General features: G+C 35.7%; 1 protein-coding gene across 1 annotated transcript in view; it reads left to right on the top strand.

Annotated features, from left to right (window-relative positions):
* The window catches only part of LOC127990713 (partitioning defective 3 homolog B), a 159,970-nt gene that overhangs the window by 51,864 nt on the left and 88,415 nt on the right, over positions 1-19,691 (top strand). The window contains exons 5-8 of the mRNA XM_052591522.1: positions 7,382-7,473; positions 13,763-13,849; positions 15,395-15,520; positions 18,241-18,674. Of these exons, the coding sequence (XP_052447482.1) occupies positions 7,382-7,473; positions 13,763-13,849; positions 15,395-15,520; positions 18,241-18,674 (739 nt within the window). The remainder of the gene's footprint in view (positions 1-7,381; positions 7,474-13,762; positions 13,850-15,394; positions 15,521-18,240; positions 18,675-19,691) is intronic.

Consider the following 19,691-nt stretch of genomic DNA (forward strand, 5'->3'; position numbering starts at 1 on the left):
TAGCAAACAACTTAAGGCTGGTGTACACAGTGCGATTTTTGTTGTTGTTTCTCTCAGTAGAAAAGCGGAGATGCTCACATTGTTGCGGCCCATACCGTGTAAGAACAATTATGGGCCGATCCAAAAATGTTACTAGCACCTCCCGACCTCCCGATAATTTTCAAACATGTAAAAAAAAAATTGGATGCTTGTCGCAGTTAGAAGATGATAAACCCCACATATCATGTATGTAAATAGTCTATATAGTAATTTTAGTTTTAAACAGCCTTATATTTTATTTGTTATTCCCAATTGTGCCAAATTTGCCTTTCAGCTTTATGAATGAATATAACTTACCTGTTGTATTCCTGGCAAAATGACTAGAAATTCATAAACAGCCTTCTCACCTCGAGTTGTTTATGAAGAACAGAAAGTCCATGCTTTTCTCTGCTTTTCAGTTTCTTTTTTTGGACATCACAAACCGTAGCTGCCACAAAGAAAATGATTTTGTCCTCAGAATCCATATTTTCATGAATGCCAGTGAGTTTGTAAAATCGTAGTAAATTCATGTCGTGTGACTGCCTCCATATGATTTTCGGATAAAATCAATCATCAAATGTGCGAGGGCTTAAGAAGTTTGGACATTCAGAATCGCACCGCGTATGAGCCGCCTTTACAGATAAGAAAGACAGAAAGAAAGCAATAAACCAAAGAAACAAGCAAACTTCCGAAACAAAAAATAAGTGACTAATGAACCAACTAAAGAATAAATGAATGAACAAATAAAGTAACAAAATAAAGATAAAAAACAACAAATGATCAAAAAGGCAAACTAAAGAAACAAACAAACGAAGAATAAACCAATACATGAATGGACAAACAAACTAATTAATGAAACAACAACAAGCAAACAATAATGGTAAAATAAAATAAAAGGTAAACCAACAAAACAAGGAAAAAAGCAAGGACTGGCAGTATTTGAAATTCAAAACATGAAAGACATGCACCCTCCCCCCAACATTCATCCTGTGAGCTTCATTGACTAAGTGAGTTTACTGGAATACAATTAAAACTTGTCGATTGATGTTAAAATAGTGCATCATTCAGGTTTGCCTTCAGTTAACATGAAAGAAGAAAAGAGCACCGAATAGTGTTAGCCAATCAGTTTTGATAGTTAAAGCTGCGGTAGGTAACTTTTGACGCTCTAGCGGTTAATAAACAGAACTGCTTGCGTCTTGCAGAAGAACATCGTAGCCGGAGCTACTTCTCTCTGTTTATGTCTATGAAGAATCACAAAGGTACTGGGTTACTCCGCTGCGGTACCCCCGAAGCAATCTAAAATAGTCCGAATATAAACACTTATTATAGGTGCACCCTAGTGATTCAGGACAAGCTAAAAACACGGTTTGGAAAATGGATTCATGGTGTACTCGCTTATTATATACATTTTTCTACAATTTGAACACAAACAAAGTTACGGACCGCAGCTCTGATTGGTTGTTTTTTACCGGGAGCGATGGAGTTTCTGCAAATGGCAATAGGACCACTGGGAGGAGCCAGAGGAGCTTGATTTTTTTCACAGATTATCTGTCTCATATTCTACTGTCAGGACATAATGACAGGTTTAATAAATATGTAAAAAATATTTTTTTACAAAAGTTCCCTACAGCACCTTTAATCTGTTGTTGTTTTGTATCACCTAGCTTGTCAAATGTGTTTAAAGCATTGCTTCATGTTAGGCCTGGGTGAAATGACTTGGCACTGATATACAGTGTGAGTCGATTGAATTTTTAAAAAATCGTTTACATAGGGCCTATTGGGGTAAGAAATGTATCCGTGCAGCCTTTAGTGGGCAGGAAAATGCAGTAAATTTGAGATTATGATTTGTGACATTAGAACAAACCCTATAAATATGATAACATAATTAAATAATGTTTTTTTTATTTATTCACTAAACATTTTCTTTTAATTGTTTTTTCTATTTAACATGGACTATTACTTTATTCATTATTTCTGATATTGCAGGCTCATTTTGTAAATGTAAGCATTTTACATTTTAGACAAGTGCAAGCTTGGAGCTTAATGAAAAATCTGTCACGTTTACAAAATCAATTCAATTAAATTCAAGTTTATTTTGCATAGCGCTTTTTACAATACAAATCGTTACAAAGCAACTTTACAGAAAATTATGTTTCTACAATATTTAGTAGTTGCTTATAAGTGGTGACTGTCAGTTTGTGCACGTATGACAGGATTTTTAGAAAAATTAATAGAAGACGTAGTCAGCCAGATGATGAACATTATTAATATTATTAATAATTAATAATTATTATATGATGCAGTCGCACTTGTAGAAATATTTGTTAGTTCTGTTTGTCCTCTGAGGGGTCAGCATCCTCTCTTGTCAGGTGTTCTGGATCCAGACTGGAGCTTGTGTAAATCCTAGTTGCATCCCGTGGCAAAACATAGAAACAAATAAAGACATCATTAGCATAGCTGCTGATCCAACAAAGTGAAATTAATTAGTTTAACCCAAGCTAAATAATAAGAATGCACATTTGAACAGATGCAACTACACCCACAATTTAAGAGATACATTATTCGAATGCTTGGCGAAAGAGATGGAGGTGGTTGTGTTCACCCATCTGTGAAAATGTATGTTTATGTAGAGACAAAATAATTACGTTAATCTCTGTCTGTCATCAACAATTTAATTTGTGAAGAAGGTTTTGTTTTATTGTTAAAAAACAAAAACAAAATAGTGCAAATTCTTTGAGCAAATAGTGTTAAATGCTATCTTAATAAATTTGTAATTGTGAAATTTTAATTTTAGATAAACTTTCTCATTTGATTAAACTTTATATACAACAAAATAAACTTAACATGAAATAAATATGCTTTTAAAAAAAAAAATTCTAAGAGGTATGTAAAATGAAATCAAAAGTTTCTAAGCAGTTTTGCACATCGAAATGTGTTTGTTTGTTTTTTCTTTCTCCAGAATAATTCCAGATAGATTTCAGCCTACAGGGATGTATTTTCAAAATGCTAAATACTGTATTTGTATTTAAATGCATTTTTCCACACAATATTTATTAATTTATACCTTTTCATGTATTTATTCCCGTCTCTGGAAACAAGTAAACTACTGAAATAAACAAAGAATAAACCAATCATTGAATGATCAAATTAAGAAAGAAAGAAAATCCAACCAACCAACAAGAACCAACAAAGCGAATGTCCCCAGATCATAGCATTGTACAAAAATCTATTAAAGGTCTTGGGTGTTTATTAGAGCACTGACCATAACTACACATCTCACATTCATGTTTATATGTGCTGATAATCATCTTGTGACCAACAAAGCGGGGCAGAGAATCACCATCCCACATTCATAATTACCTGACTCTCCTGTACATCCAGCTGCAGAAAGAGGTCAGCAGCCCAGAGAAACTCCTAGAATCATTTAACGGTGTGCTGTGCTTCAGTGGAGGAGACCGCCGGCTGTGAGCTTGAGCTCCTGGGATAAATGATAAGGGACTGGGGGAGCTTCAGTGTTCCCCTTTCCTGCTATAACATGAACATGAAGCTCCGAGTTCCTCCAGGGAGTTTTCAGAAAGGAATCACATTAGATCAGAAACTGTAGTGTGTACTTCAAACACGTGATTTACACAAGTGATACATTGCGTTCTGATCTGAAAGTCCTCGAACAACCTGCTGAGGTTCATTTAAAGATAAAATTCATTACCCTAAACCTAATCTAAAAATCTGATGTGGTCTGGTTATGGATTATTGTTCCAGGACTAAAAAGTACTTGTTTCTAGTCGGTTCGGTTTGATTTCACATTCAGCCTGGAACAATATTGCAATGAAGCCATCAAGACTTTAGTTTTGGATCAAATCAGAAACTTTTCAGAGAAAAAGAAGCTTGTTCATGAAAATCAACATTAAATGCTAACTGATAGATAATGTTGTGATAGGTAATGAGTGATAGATAATGTTGTGTTAAAAGCAGAGCATTAAAGGGTTACTTCACCCAGATATCAATATTATGTAATTAATAACTTACCCTCATGTTGTTCCAAACCCGTAAGACCTCAGTTTATCTTTGTAACACAGTTTAAGATATTTTAGATTTAGTCCGAGAGCTCTCAGTCCCTCCATTGAAGCTGTGTGTACGGTATACTGTCCATGTCCAGAAAGGTAAGAAAAACATCATCTAAGTAGTCCATGTGACATCATAGGGTCCGTTAGAATTTTTTGAAGCATCGAAAGTACATTTTGGTCCAAAAATACCAAAAAAGACAACTTTATTCAGCATTGTCTTCTGTTCCGTGTCTGTTGTGAGAGAGAGTTCAAAACAAAGCAGGCTGGATATCCGGTTCGTGAACGAATCATTCAGTTCACCAAATCGAACTGAATTGTTTTAAACTGTTTGCATCTCTAATACGCATTAACCACAAATTACTTAAGCTGTTAACTTTTTTAATGTGGCTGACACTCCCTCTGAATTCAAACAAACCAATATCCCGGAGTAATGCATGCACTCAAACAGTACACTGACTGAACTGCTGTGAAGAGAGAACTGAAGATGAACACCGAGCCGAGCCAGATAATGACTCGTTCACGAGTCAAGAACAGGTTGCATTGGTTTTCGGATCACCAGTAGTTCTTTCGGACAGTTCGATTCAATAAACCGGTTGAAGAAAATGGTTCACAGGTTCTTTTGCGCTCGACGTATTGGCGTCATTTGCGATGATTGCCCTTGATTCAAGCCTTCAGTTTACCTGGGCTCATAACATTAGCACAGAATCAGTTCAGAATCAATCACCAAAAGAATCAGTTCGGTTCAGGAGCTCTGTGTGTCAGTCTGCTTCACACTGAATCACACATGTGCAGTATCATCAGCTCCTCGATTCTCTAATCGGAAGCATCTGACAGAAACGGTTCTTGACTCGTGAACGAGTCAGTTTTGTTGTTCATTATCTGGCTCGGCTCGGTGTTCATCTTAAGTTCTCTAGTCACATCAGTTCAGTCAGTGTACTGTTTGAGTAAATTAATTACTCCAGGATATTGGTTTTGTTTGAACTCAGAGGGAGTGTCAGCCACATTAAAAAAGTTAACAGCTTAAAGCTGCGGTAGGTAACTTTTGATGCTCTAGCGGTTAATAAACAGAACTGCTTGCGTCTTGCGGAAGAACATCGTAGCCGGAACTACTTCTCTCTGTTTATGTACCGCCGCGGTACCCCCGAAGCAATCTAAAATAGTCAGAATATAAACACTTATTATAGGTGCACCCTAGTGATTCAGGACAAGCTAAAAACACGGTTTGGAAAATGGATTCATGGTGTACTCGCTTATTATATACATTTTCCTACATTTTGAACACAAACAAAGTTACGCACCGCAGCTCTGATTGGTTGATTTCTTACCGGGAAGCGGTCTGTAACTGCAAATGGCAATAGGACCACTGGGAGGAGCCAGAGGAGCTTGATTTTTTTTCACAGATTATCTGTCTCATATTCTACTGTCAGGACATAATGACAGGTTTAACAAATGTAAAAATATATATATTTACAAAAGTTACCTACTGCAGCTTTAAGTCATTTGTGGATTAATGCGTATTAGAGATGCGAACCGTTTAAAACGATTCAGTTCAATTTGGTGAACTGATTGATTCGTTCGCGAACCGGATATCTAGACTGCTTTGTTTAAAACTCTCTTTTACAACAGACACGAAAGAGAAGACAATGCTGAATAAAGTCGTAGTTTTTGCAATTTTTGGACCAAAATTTATTTTTGATACTTCAAAAAATTCTAACCGACCCTCTGATGTCGCATGGACTACTTTGATGATGTTTTTCTTACCTTTGTGGACATGGACAGTATACCGTACACACAGCTTCAATGGAGGGACTGAGAGCTCTCGGACTAAATCTAAAATATCTTAAACTATGTTCCAAAGATAAACGGAGGTCTTACGGGTTTGAAACAACATGAGGGTAAGTTCTTAATTACACAATTTTGCTATCTGGGTGAACTAACCCTTTAAATGGCTCAAATATCATTGTATATGTGTATGGTATGGTACCCCAAGAATACCATGGCATTACTAAGGCACCATGGTACTCTTAACTGTTTGGGGTTAGTGTCTTTTTGTCTAGGTCTTATGTTAGAATTTGTGCTGAGTTATCATGTACAGTAGATTGATGATCAGGCTTTGTTGTTACAGTATATTATCTGTCAGCTCCACAGTTAGATGGATGAGATGGACTCAAAGTTCATGGAGAAACACAATTGTGATGCAAATCTCTCTCTCTCTCTCTGTCTCATTGGGCTTTGACATTTATTCAATTGCTGTATTCCCATGAGTTTACTTACCCACTCATAATTCTTGTATAAAAAAGGCCACACATTTTTTGTTTTTTTTAATCATCCGTTTTTTATTTTATTTTATTTTTTATAAGCTGTGACTTTTATATAATGCAATTAATGTCAGGTGCACAGAACATGTGCAAACCACAAGTTAGTACGTGTATTACGTGAGCCCAAATTGTTTGTGGAGAGCATTTCAACAGCGGTAGATTCATTTTTGCTTTTGCAGTTTATAATACATGTTCTGACTACACTTAAATATACAAACAGTGAAATATTATTGCAATTAAAAAAAAAAAAAATGTTTTTAAAATGCTACTCCAGTCTTCAGTGTCACGTGATCCTTCAGAAATCATTCTAATATGCTGATTTGCTGATCAAGAAATATTTCTTATGATTATCAATGTTGAAAACATGAAGTCAGAAACTATAGTCATTTTTTCTGCTTTCCCTTTTCTAAACTGTTATGTCATCGGACCATCCCATTAAAGTCTCTCTATGTCTCATGTGTGCACTCAGTAAAGAAGGGTGATGCACATTAACAATAGCCCCACTGCTTCTGCTGCCCCAGTAGCCCTCAGGAGCATGTGGCCTAGCGGGGGATAATCGCTTTCTACTCAGATAATCTAGGTCACTTTTTTGTTTGCTGCGTCCCGTGTAGGGGGGGGGGGGGGGAGCATGTTTGTGTGCGTGTTGGGATGAGAACTGGGTACATTCTGGACCAGCATTAGTGGCGTCTTCACGGTGAGGAAAGTGGACCTTCCCTTTTACGGTGCATCATTTAGTTTTTCTTTATCTTTGTGTTTGTTTTCTAGTTATTTGCCTTTTATCTGTTTTGATCGCTGTCACAAGATGAGATATTAATCATTTAAAAAGAAGTGAAAGGTAGTGACATATGGACGTCAAGGACAGTGCAGAACTGTTCAACCACATTGGGATGGTTCTGATTATGAAACTTTGAAGCTCGGTGTGGTTGTTTTGGGTGCTCTAGTGAAACTGAAGTCATGGTGAGTGTATATTTGTGTTGACAGGGTGTTGGTCATGCGTCCGCTGTGAAGGGAGGAGCCATGGACAAACCCAAGGTGGACGTCCCCAACTCCAGAACTGGACAATTCGACTTAAGGTGAGGGAGTTTGTGTACACATATATACATTATTGTGTATGTGCACTCTTAAGCCAGGGATAAATAATAATAATAATTCAATGATCAGTGTAAGCCGCAATCTGTCCTGAGATTACTTTTGGATCATTGTATTGTGAAAAGCTCTTTGTTGTCAGATTAAGGTTATTTAAGTGTGTGTGTGTGTTTGTGGGGCCCTGTGTGTTTTGGGTGTGGTCTTTGCATGCTGTTTATATATAAGAGTTTGGTTCCAAAACAGTTGTTAACAAAAAAATAAAAAAAGAGTTTGGTTCCTTTTTTTTCTCCATTGAAGCTTTATGTACGTTATACTGTCCATGTCCAAGAAAGGTAATGAAAACATCATCAAAGTTGTCCATGTGACATCAGAGGGTCAGTTAGAATTTGTTGAAGCATCGAAAAAAAAATTTGTTCCAAAAATGACAACTTTATTCAGCATTGTCTTCTCTTCCGGGTGTGTTGTGAGCGTGTTCACGATGCTGCTGACGTATGACGCTGCTGACATGTTATCTTTGTTATTGGAAAACACGTCAGCAGTCTTAATTTTTGTTATTTTTGGACCGAAATATATTTTCGAGTTTTTTTTTACGGGTTTGGAACGACATGAGGGTGAGTCATTAAAGAGCCAGTAAGATGAAAATTCTAAGCTTCCTATCACTGTTTATAAGTCCTGTACATTACGTTTAAATCCATCCAAGGTTAAAAAACATTGTCATTTTGTCAAAATATCATTTTAAAATTACCTCAATTCTCAGAGATCCCCAAACGGTTCGCGTGAAGCTGTTCAAAAGATTCAGTTTCCTTAAACCCCACCTTTCGGTAGCATACTGTGTTCTGATTGGTCAACTAACATAGTCAGGTTTGATTGGTTGTTCCGCACACACCTCCACGGTAAACTATGCGTTAGCATCTGTTTGGGGTGAATTATGTCTTATTCCTCTCATCATGAAGCAAACAGTAAAATAAAAAAACTTGAACAGTCTCGCTGCTTTTTCTTCTGTGTGGGTGTATTCAAACCGCGCGCTTCAGTTTGAATCTGAATAGCGCGTTCAGCGCGGGGGCGTGGTCACATAAGATATAACGAAGGGAGACATGAAAAACAGACATAGCGTTTTTTTCATATGGATTACTTTATCACAGAATATCTGTTTGGCAGCACTTGTTTAGTTTTAAAGTAGACATGTCAAGCTTTCTATAGATATCTCTCTCATGTCTCTTCGTTGAGTATTCACGGAGTTACACTTCATTTTAATGACATGTTTGTACATGACGATCAGCGCAGACAGGCTGCAGACACCACACATACTTATAAGACGCTCGGGAGAAATCAGACAAATAACTCCATAATCATACTTCGCGTTGTGATTCGAAGATGCTCGTTGTTCTAAATACATTTGGTAAAGAACACTCTTTTATGGCTAAACGCTTTGAAAATCCCGCCTTGTACTCACCGAGATTAGAAAAGCAGTCATCAGAGAAATGTTGTGAACACAACAAAAGGGATTTGTTGTACAGCTCTGGTATTGTGGTAAAAATGAATTTTAGCCATTGGTTCTTCTTGAAAATAAAACAAACTTGCCTTTACAATTAAAAATACACCGTCTCCTCGACATGATGCTATCACACCAACCAGAGCGTCTGTGTGGGGGGTGGGGCAGGTCAGAGTTCCGTTTCTCCCAACACGGTAGGCAGAGATTATTATGCAAAGTGTTCCTAGTGACGTACATAGAGATGGGCAAAAGATTTGAAATCTATAACGACTCCTTTCAGCGATTCAGAGTTGACTCCTTACTTTAGAAGCCAATAACTTTATAAATCGTGTACTTTTTGGTTTAATTACTTTGCACATTGTTTACACTGATGGACAGCATACACTGTAATACAGGTAATTTTTGATTTCCCATCTGTGTTGCTCTTTAATAATATTTGGGTGAACTAACCCTTTATGTAGAGGTGAAAGTGAAACCCATCTGACTTTAAACACAATTTTCTCAAAATTCCATTCCAGGAAACTTTAGCCATCAGCCAACTTCAGGTAGCCATAACTTTTTGTTATATTATACATTCTTAAATTAGTGTTCCTGTGGCTCAGTGGTAGATCATTATTGCTTAGCAGCTCAAGGTTGTTGTTTCGATTCCCAGGGTACACATGTTAGGTAAAAAATGTATAGCCTGAATGCACTAAGTGGCTTTGGTTAAAAGCGTCTGCTAAATGCATAAATATATAAATATAAACATTCAAGCTTTGGACAAAATAAACAATTTTGGAAAGGGCTTGAGGTAAAATTTCAAGCGATTTAACCTAGCAAAGCGCTTTTATAACAATTGAACCGAATAATATAATATTTCAACAGTTTATCCATGTTTAAGAGCCAGGCTTAATTTCTGTTTTAAATGAGCTTTTTAATGCTTATCTAGAAGCTGCTTTTCTTATTGAAATTCTTATCAGGTTGAAATGCAGAAACGGCTAAACTGATCTCAGCCTGTAAGTTTTGGCTCTTCTGAGCATTGTGATTTCAGTAGATGATTTCACGTTGAGATATACAAGTAGCACAAGAGCTTATGTGTATATATCATCATTCTTGGAGTTAATATTTACACTTGTTGCCATAGTCACAGAATGGGAGGCGTAACTACATTACGTTTTCTCAATTCGTGCCTCTTATCACAGGTCATGTGACCTCATCACATCTTCTGGAGAGTGGGATGGAGTTTATCTCTTGCCTCTCTTCACCACCTCTGTCAATCAGTATTACTGATGCACACGTGTGCGCACACACACACACACACACACACACACACACACACACACACACACACACACACACGCACCCACACACGCACACACACTTTTACAGTTCATTAAAGATTGAAGTGCTCTACAGTAGTGCATCACCTCAGCTGAAGCCCCTCAGGTCCTTCTGGGATTCAATCAGGTTTCAGTAAGAGTTCTTATTTAGGTTCTGTGTATTATGAGAGATAAAAAATTTTTTTTTTTTTAGGTCCAGTCTTTATATTAATGTAATTTTTTTTTTTTTTTTTTTAGCTGGATATGGATATTACCGGCACAAGTTGGTTAGATGCTCTGGGTAAAGTCAGATAAGATGCCATTGAATTTGACAAAAATGAAAATGGGGAGTTGAGGGACTGGTAGAGTGCATTGACTGTTCAGCCACCAAATACTGAAATATGTCTTTCCATAAATGTCCAGTGGACAGAAACTGTGGAAAATATTATTGAATGGTCTGTACTTTGGTTTCTCAATCACAGATTTAATTTTTTTATAAATTTTTATTATGATTTACACATGGTATTAACAAAGCAACCACACAAATAATAGTGATAAATTAAAAAAGAAATCTAGTCTCGTATACATTTCGGATCCTTCTAGTCTATTGGAGTTTTTTTGACTGTTTTAGCATCCATCAGGCAAATGTTGTTATTAATGTGAGTTTATTCAAATTTAAGCAATAATAATATTAAGCACCTTAGAAAGCAACACAAATAAAATAAAATAATGCCAATATTTTATATTTAAAATATATAAAAATAACTAAAAATAATTAAAACATTCCACATTATTATTATTATTTTTTGCATTTTTTTATCATCAGCCAGGCATATATTGTATGTTTGTAATATGAGATTGTTCAAATTTAAGCAAGAGTAATCACAAACTATCACTAATACTATAAAGTAAAAAAAAACAAAAAAAAAAAAACAGACTAAATAAGACAAATGCAAATGATAAACACACAATAACAATATATATATATATATATATATATATATATATATATATATATATATATATATATATATGCATATATATATATATATATGCATAGATGACTTGTGTAGGTTTATTCAGTTTCTGAGGGCATCTTTCATTTCTTTTTCAGATAATTTGTGGAGTTGTGATATGGGACTAGAAAATATTTCAGGAAGTATTTTTCTCTTTTATCTTCAAATTGATCACAGAAATTGAGAAAGTGTTTTTCCCTCTTTGACACTCTCTCAGCGCACATAAACACACTCTCTGTGTGTCGTGCTATTGTGGTGTTTGAGCAGTAATAAGCTCTGCATCTGTCTGGTGAGCTGCTGCCAGTCTCAGTTTTCATTCATGTAAATTCATGGATGCTCTGTGCTACACTGGGCACCTGCAAATTGGCAGAGGGGTTTTATTTTTGGAGGAATGCAAATGTAGAAGAGGAGGTTTTATTTTTGTGGTTATGAACTCTGCAGATCAAGTCGTGTGCATGAATGTTTCCTGATCTCACTAGCTGGTCGAGTTTGTTTGTGTGTATTGGTAGTTTACATCATTGTTTAGCAGATGCGGCAGCGCTTCATAATGTTACATTGAAAGTAGGCTGTAACTAGACTGTCAGCAGAAAGTCACATGGAAGTTTATTCAGGCGCCCACATACACAGCAACCGATATTGACAAACTTTTCTTTTTTGTGTGAAATTTTTGTGTGCATGGCACAACGATAAGGATTTTTCTACTGTTGTTTAAATTTTAAATTTTTATTTGCACCAACAGTATTTTCACTAGCAGACAGGTTTATTGAAAACTCTAAATTCTCTGACAGCAGGTGGCGCTTGTGGAACAGCACAGTGTTTCCTTGGTTACAGCTATGAACTGATGCATTAAAATGATCATAACTGACAGTAAAGACTTATAATGCCTATTTCATATAAAATGCTGTTCTTTTGTTTGAATTTCCTATTCATTAAATAATACATAAAACCATTTCCCAAAATTAAGCAGTACAACTATTTTCAACTTTGAAAATAATAATAAGTGTTTCTTTAGCAGCAAGTCATTGAGTAATGATGATAATAATTCAGCTTTTCATAAGTGATAATTTGCATTTTAAAATGTATTAAAAATAAATTATTGTAATAATATTTCATAATTGTAATATTTTTTTCAGATAATATTTTTTTAAAGTGATTTGTTAAAAAAAAAAAAAATCATCAAATTTAAACGGGAGTAATATCAAACATCAGACAACACCACAAATAATACAATACAATGTAATAATTTGAAATAAATACAAATAGTTCAAAAGGAAAATACATTTGTAAAATAAATTTAAAAAAAATCCATCCATCCAAAAATAAGTTAAAATTTGTAAAATAAATAAAATAAAAAGTTTTATTTAGTAAGTAACTGCAATTTGTCTAGCTTGTCTGAATCTTCGAGAAGAATCTTTTTTTTTTTTTTTCTGACAGAGATGGAAGAGCTCACATCCCCTCTCTGGCTTCCTCTGTCTCTCATCTTCTCCTCTCCTCCATTCTGTCTTTATTGCGATGAGAGATGCAGGTAGGCACTTTTGCCTTCGGCTCTCATCTTAGACACACTGAATGGCAGTGACTCTGGCGTCTGACTCGTTTGTTTGGTCATTAATGTCGTCCCGCAGGTCATAAACAGCAAATGGATTTTCAGTGTGTGTTGACAGAAGTAGCTGGTTAATACTTTTGTGAACACTTTTGTGTGTGGGTTTGTGTCTATAATGCATTGACTGCTTTAGGCCAGAAACATTCTCTGTGCAAGTACATTGAAGCAGATGCTGATGGCAGTGGCTGTACCAAACTGCAAGAATAATGGGTCAATTGAACTGATAAAACAAAAGTTTAGTTCAGTTATAATTATTATTTCTTATTCTTATCGTCGAGTACTTTTGATAGTTCTTTTGATATCTATCCATCCATCCATGAAAGAAGTAAAACCAATAAGGTGAAAGGTTTCAGTTAAGAAATTACAAAATCTACTGTTTTCTAATTTATTTGTGTGCTGTGTGCTCTTCCCACCCAGAATACCCTTGTAACCACATAAAAAACCTTTAGAGCATCATACAATTGTTGTGTGAGGTTTTGCATGGACAAACAGCGCTCCGTTTTCTTTCATTAAATATAAAACTCGAGTGTATCCTGTGTGTATTTGTTTGTGTTTCAATGTAAGAGCAAGGTCGGAGGATTCTGACTGAACAGCATAACATTACACACACTTCGAGAGCTCTAGACCTGAGGAAATGATGCAGGTGACAGGAGAAGTATACTCCATTGATATCCAAGACACTTTCTACCGTAATGGTTTTTTGGCTTGTCATTTTGAAATGTGACCATTGTTCTGCTAATGTAATTGCGTTCCTCTGAAAGTTTCCTCTTCCAAAATATATTTTTCAGGTTTTTTATTTCTTTTTTTCTGTCATGAAAAATGTAACTAACCACCGTGACCATTGTGTTTTTTTTTCTTTTTTTTCTGCAGAAGTCTAACACGGACAGTAGATATTTCTGGAGACCTCGGGCCTTTGGGCATCAAAGTCATATCATACTGCTCCTCACTGAGTGGAAGGTAAAGCTTGCACACACACACACACACACACACACGTACACACACAGATTTGTGGTGTCTTTACACACTTGCCTGATAATAAACCATGAGATGCACTGTTGTGCAAATTCTCCCTTTCGATTTTTGAGTATTGACATTGATTTTATTTTATCCTATGAGTATTTTATTTAATTTCCATCATTATATAAAACAATGCCAGCCGACCATTTCTCAATTACTTTAAGTTGACCTTATTTATTTTCTTCAGCACTGGCCATTATATAAAACAGTAATAACTGACCATTAGTCTAACTTAATTAAATGTGAATAACATAAATATGTTTTAAGATAACTATAAAGATAAAGATATTAGCGTCCACACCAGCGAACGATATTGTCTGTGTATTCTAATTGGACACACGTCTGCTGCTTTAAATTCTCAAGCTCATTACAGCATAATTGATTCTGATTGGTTGGCAATGTTTTTATCGTTCATCAGAAAAATCGTTCTGAAAGTGATTCCAACGTTATCATTTCTCTTTGCCTTTATCGTTATAGTTGTGATGTGGACTCCGCTATTCTATAATATTTAGAACAATTTTAGAACTATATCTTTATCGTTATCTTTATAGTTATCATGCTTGGTGTGAACGGGCCTTTACTCTATAAAGGAATAGCATCACCTTATTTCACATTTATAAACGCTATCTGTGGCATGTGTGGATTACTTAGTAGTTTCACTTTTGTAATTTTAATGTTATAAGTCAACAGTGTCCCATTCATATTTGCCCATAGACACACACTCAAACACTTAGAGGAAGTAGCTAGGAGAATGGCTCTTTCAGACTGCATGAATGGGTCAAAAGTTAGGTTTTCAGGGCAAGGACACACACATGCTGCATGACAGGAAGTCCTCCCTGGGTAGACGATGACAAGCTTCCTGTTGTTGAGGCCTCTGCACCCTGTTGAGCTCCGGATGGAAATAGACCCTCTCTCTGTAGGTGGGCAAACCTGTTCGGTGGCCTGCTGAACTAAGCTTTAGGGTGTGTAAGACCCAAAGGAAACCCTCAAGTCTTAAAGGAAGTAACAGCACATAAAAGCTTTGATCATTAAAATGGTTGCCTGAGCAGTTCTCAAAACAGAAAGATGCTGATGTCTCTAATATTGAGAGACCGTTTTTCATTCAAATCATAAAAAAGTAAATAATGCTTGCCTTCCTGGTGTGTCATATTCCACAATCCATTTTTTTTTATATACTTCATATACTTTTATCATTTACTTTTTTCTGTTTTCCCATTTTTAGATATTCAATTTTATTTTATTACAATTGTATCTTATAACTTTTTTTTTAATTGCATTACTTCAGATAATTTATGTAACCTCTCACTGCATTTGCAGAATAAGCAAACTACTAGGCCACAGTTCCACCACCATTGTATTTATTGTATTAACACTATAGATGTTATTTTCATTTGGAATTCTGTTTCTTCTGTACAAGTTAATACTTTCAGTTATTTCCTGAATGCCCTTCCCTGTCTGAATTCTGTTTGTTGCTTCTGTCTTCAGGACTCTGGGTCTAAATATCCGAGCCATCGAGAAGAACAGCCGCTCCGAACAAGAGGGGATCTTTGAAGAGGACGAGTGCATCGTGCAGATCAATGACACCGAGTTAATAGACAAGTCCTTTGCTCAGTGAGTGTCTGACTCTTCCATCCGTCACACTTTCATTGTTGTCATGTGGATTACTAATCATCCACCCGCTTTCTTTCTCTCCACTTCATTCTCTTCTTTTATTATCCATCTTTTGTGTTGGTTTTGCTTTCATGCGATTGTTCTCTGTCCTACTCGCTCGTAGCGTGCAAACACAATCGTACCGAACCTATTTATCTACCCATCCTCTCTCATTTTCCTCACCTTTCTGCAGAGTTTCAGTGCTGTAACTTCAACGCAACAAAAGAGAATGGTTTGCTCTTGCCACGAGTGTGAAATTGCCCTATTAAGTGGCTATAGTGGTATCGAACAGCCTTCAAAAGGGCGATAGATTAAACGAAGTGGCACTATTAGAGGAAGAGTTGGATAAATGAGTACGAGTTAAAGATTTTGAAGCAGAAAAGAAAAAGACTTCAATCAAGCAAGTCAGTTTTTACTTCTGCAGCATCCTGAACTGAACTCTGAAAGTTTGCTCATCACATTCAATGCAACATGACTCGTATTCTCTTTTCCTCTGATATCTAGTCTTAGTAATGTTAGACTTTAATTAAAGTGAGTGTGAAGTGACGTGTGGCCAAGTATGGTATCCTGACTAAAGTTCATTATCCCTTTGGAGTTGATTAACGAGTATACGTGTTATGAGTCATTTATAAAACATAACAAAATAAAGAAAACAAACACGGTGTGCTGTCTGCAGCCTTTGTCTGCACTGATCTTCATGTACAAACACGTCATTAAAATGAAGTATAACTTCGTGAATACTCAACGAAGAGACATGAGAGATATCTATAGAAAGCTTGACATGTCTACTTTTACACTAAACAAGTGCTGCCGAAAACAAAAATATGTGATAAAGTAATCCATATGAAAACAAAGCGATGTCTGTTTTTCACGTCTCCATTCATTATCTTCTAATGCGATCACGCCCCCGCAGTATTGATGCAAAAAATTCAGTTTGAAAGTTGGCTTTGATTGTTCCTAATAAACTTTTTATCTGCACTCAAAAGTGAATACTAAATTATATTGTGGGATAATTAAATATATTCTAAATAAATAAAATTATATCGATTTATTTTGTCCTCACATTCTTTCTTGTAACTCCTCCCTCTCAGTGACACAAGCTGACTGACAGGCTCATTATGCAGCCTTTGTCTTCTCATGTGTAAATCACAATGATATTCATGGTAGTTGATGCCTACTCGCATATGACTTTTACCAAAAAAAGTGTCTTAGAAAACTTAAATCAATATATTGTTTTCTGTGAGTGAGTAAGCAAGATGATTTTCACATAATTTAGAAAGAAAAATTCTAGGCTACAAGCTCCAGTTCTCAAAAGTCCCGGGAACCAATGTTCTTTATGTGTTTTATTGCCTTATTCAATTGATTTGTTTTTCATTTTTAGTTTTTCACTAACCACGCATAACATTTTTTTTTTCTCAAAAACACAATCATGTACATGCATTCTGCTCACATATTATTATAGCCCAGTTTGTGCTGATTACAGTGAGATTAGACTTCAGCCATTTAGATGTGTATAAGCAACTGAAAAAAGCACAAAGGTCAGGGCATGATAAAACTTCTCCAGGCCCCAAAAATACCCTTAGACTCCAGAGGGTTAAATTCCATATTAAAGTATCAGTTTTTTTCTCATGTAATAGTAATATGATTGTTACATTGCATGGTATGTGTAAAACAACCTACAGTTAATAAGTAAATAAGTTTTTTATGCTTGGTGTTAGTATTGTTTATTTGGATTATTAGTATTAATACTATTCTATCATTAAGCATAAGAATTTACATTATTGATTTTATGAACAATTAAGAAATGGAGAGATTCAGTCCCAGTGATATTACCGAGGTTGATGTCAGCATGAAATGGAACTTGAATTGTGTCCATGGTCTCAGGACTTTGGTGGTCAGATACAGAAGCCAGACTCAATTAGTAGTCATTGTAAATTTGCTGATTTATGCAAATTTTGCTGCAGATCTGTTGCATGTAGTTAGCATAATTTTACGCAAACGAATCAGAAATTTCATCCTTTTCAATTGTGTTATATGAAATTTGGCATCAGTCCATTTAAATTCCATATTAACATGCAAGTGTTTTGCATATAGAACAGTCTTTGATCAGTATGTTCCTTGGTACCAGTAAACACCATATAGTTGGGCAAGTTTATTATTTATTTTGCTTATCAGTATTAATAAATTAGTCGTTTTGCCAGCATTAAAAGCTATAACTTGTATGTTAGAGTGGGCCTGATTTGTAAAATACAAGCTGTACGAATTTATACAATGTTTGTAAAACCTTGAATTAAGCTTCAAAATATATTTATTTTTTTATTTTCAATGCTATTTTACTCATGTTAAAGTCAACATGAATTTCCACTTATTTTCCATCTATTTTCTAAATGCATCTTAACAATCTCATTGTGAACTACCTGTAAAATCTGTAATGCACCACACTCTCTTGGTTGACAATTTGAACACAAGCCCATAAAGGTGAATTCCACGTAGTTCTTTTGTAGTAAGATGGAAGTGCTGAGAAGTGATTCCCACTGGAAGTCCTTAAGGGAAAAGGCTCTTGAATGGTGATAATGAAGAAGGCTGTTGAGTCTTTGAAGCACTAAACACCTTTTTATTCACATTATCTACAAATATGCATTACAGTACAGTAAGACAAAGTTTCACTCTCAATGTTTCAGGTCTCAAGAGGTGTTTCGCAAAGCCATGTCTTCACCCACCATACGTTTGGAGGTGCTTCCTGTCGCCAACAAGCTCCGCTATGAGAAGAGCCTCATCGGGCAGCTTTTCAACAACACTGAACCAGACCCTGTGGTCCCTAAGGTCAAGAGTCCTTTCTTGGTTCATAAACTCATAAGCAATACATCTACGCCATCTCCAGAGCCACCTGCCTCACAAACCCCGCCCCAAAAGGAGGAGGAGATTCAGCCTGCAAGACACACCCCCATTGAAACAGACCATCGCAGAGCCACGCCTTCTCCTCCGGTCAGTGCGTCACCCACCCTGAAAGATCGCAGCGAGAGCCCCACCCCCAAAAAGACCCCTGCCCTAACTACACTAGTTAATACGAACAACAAAAAGCCTGGGAAGAAAATGAAGATCGATTTGAAGAAAGGTAAGCTGGATGTGAACTCAAATTTGAACTCACTGAATTTAAAAAAATCATTAAAATCATTCTTCCTGTAGCATTTTTTTCACTCAAAAATATGCCACATTATGCAAGTTAAATGGGTCGCAAATGTCATTTTATGTTGATTTCAAGCTCGAATAGTGGAAACTCCACCCAGTTGACCACAAGGTGCCATCATGAGCTGTCAAAACTGCTTCCTTATTTTCTCACCTCTCTGTCTGTATCCCTCCTCTCAGCTGATTGACAGCTGCTTTTGTTTAAAACTTTAATGTCAGGTGCTCTTCTGGGAATCAAGATTTCATCATTTGCCGTCTTTACTATGCTGGATTGGCCGCTATCCTTTATGACATCTCTCTCTCAAGTGTGTGTGAGAGAGAGACTTCAGTAATCGCACGTGTCCCTGTGGATGAGAAACTTAAGGGAATTGCTTTCTTAGCATGATTAGGTCTTAGGCCTCTTTTTTTTTTTTTTTTTCTTCTCTTTCTGTGTGTCTGGATAAATGTGCTGTGAATTACTATTTATTTATTAATTTAAATTTACAGCTTTTAATTTATGCAGATTTTACAAACAATAAATAATAAACAAGCAAACAAATGAATGAATGAATGAATACTAATTTTGTATAAAAACAAAATATATATACATATATATATACAGACACACACTCACACACACTATATATATATATATATATATATATATATATATATATATACATACACACACACACACACACACACACACAGTATATATATATATATATATATATATATATATATATATATATATATATATATATATATATATATATATATATATATGTGTATATATGTGTGTGTGTCTGTGTCTGTGTGTGTGTTAAATATTAGTATGTATGCACTATATAATAAATATACCAAAAAATATAAATATAAAAAAGTCCCTTACTATTTTGGGGTGAAATATGACCCTGACATATTTCTGTGAGATTCACTCTTCCATCTTTTTCCAGCTTCCAATGTC

This window comes from Carassius gibelio, chromosome A1, assembly GCF_023724105.1.
Source record: "Carassius gibelio isolate Cgi1373 ecotype wild population from Czech Republic chromosome A1, carGib1.2-hapl.c, whole genome shotgun sequence".
NCBI lineage: Eukaryota > Metazoa > Chordata > Actinopteri > Cypriniformes > Cyprinidae > Carassius > Carassius gibelio.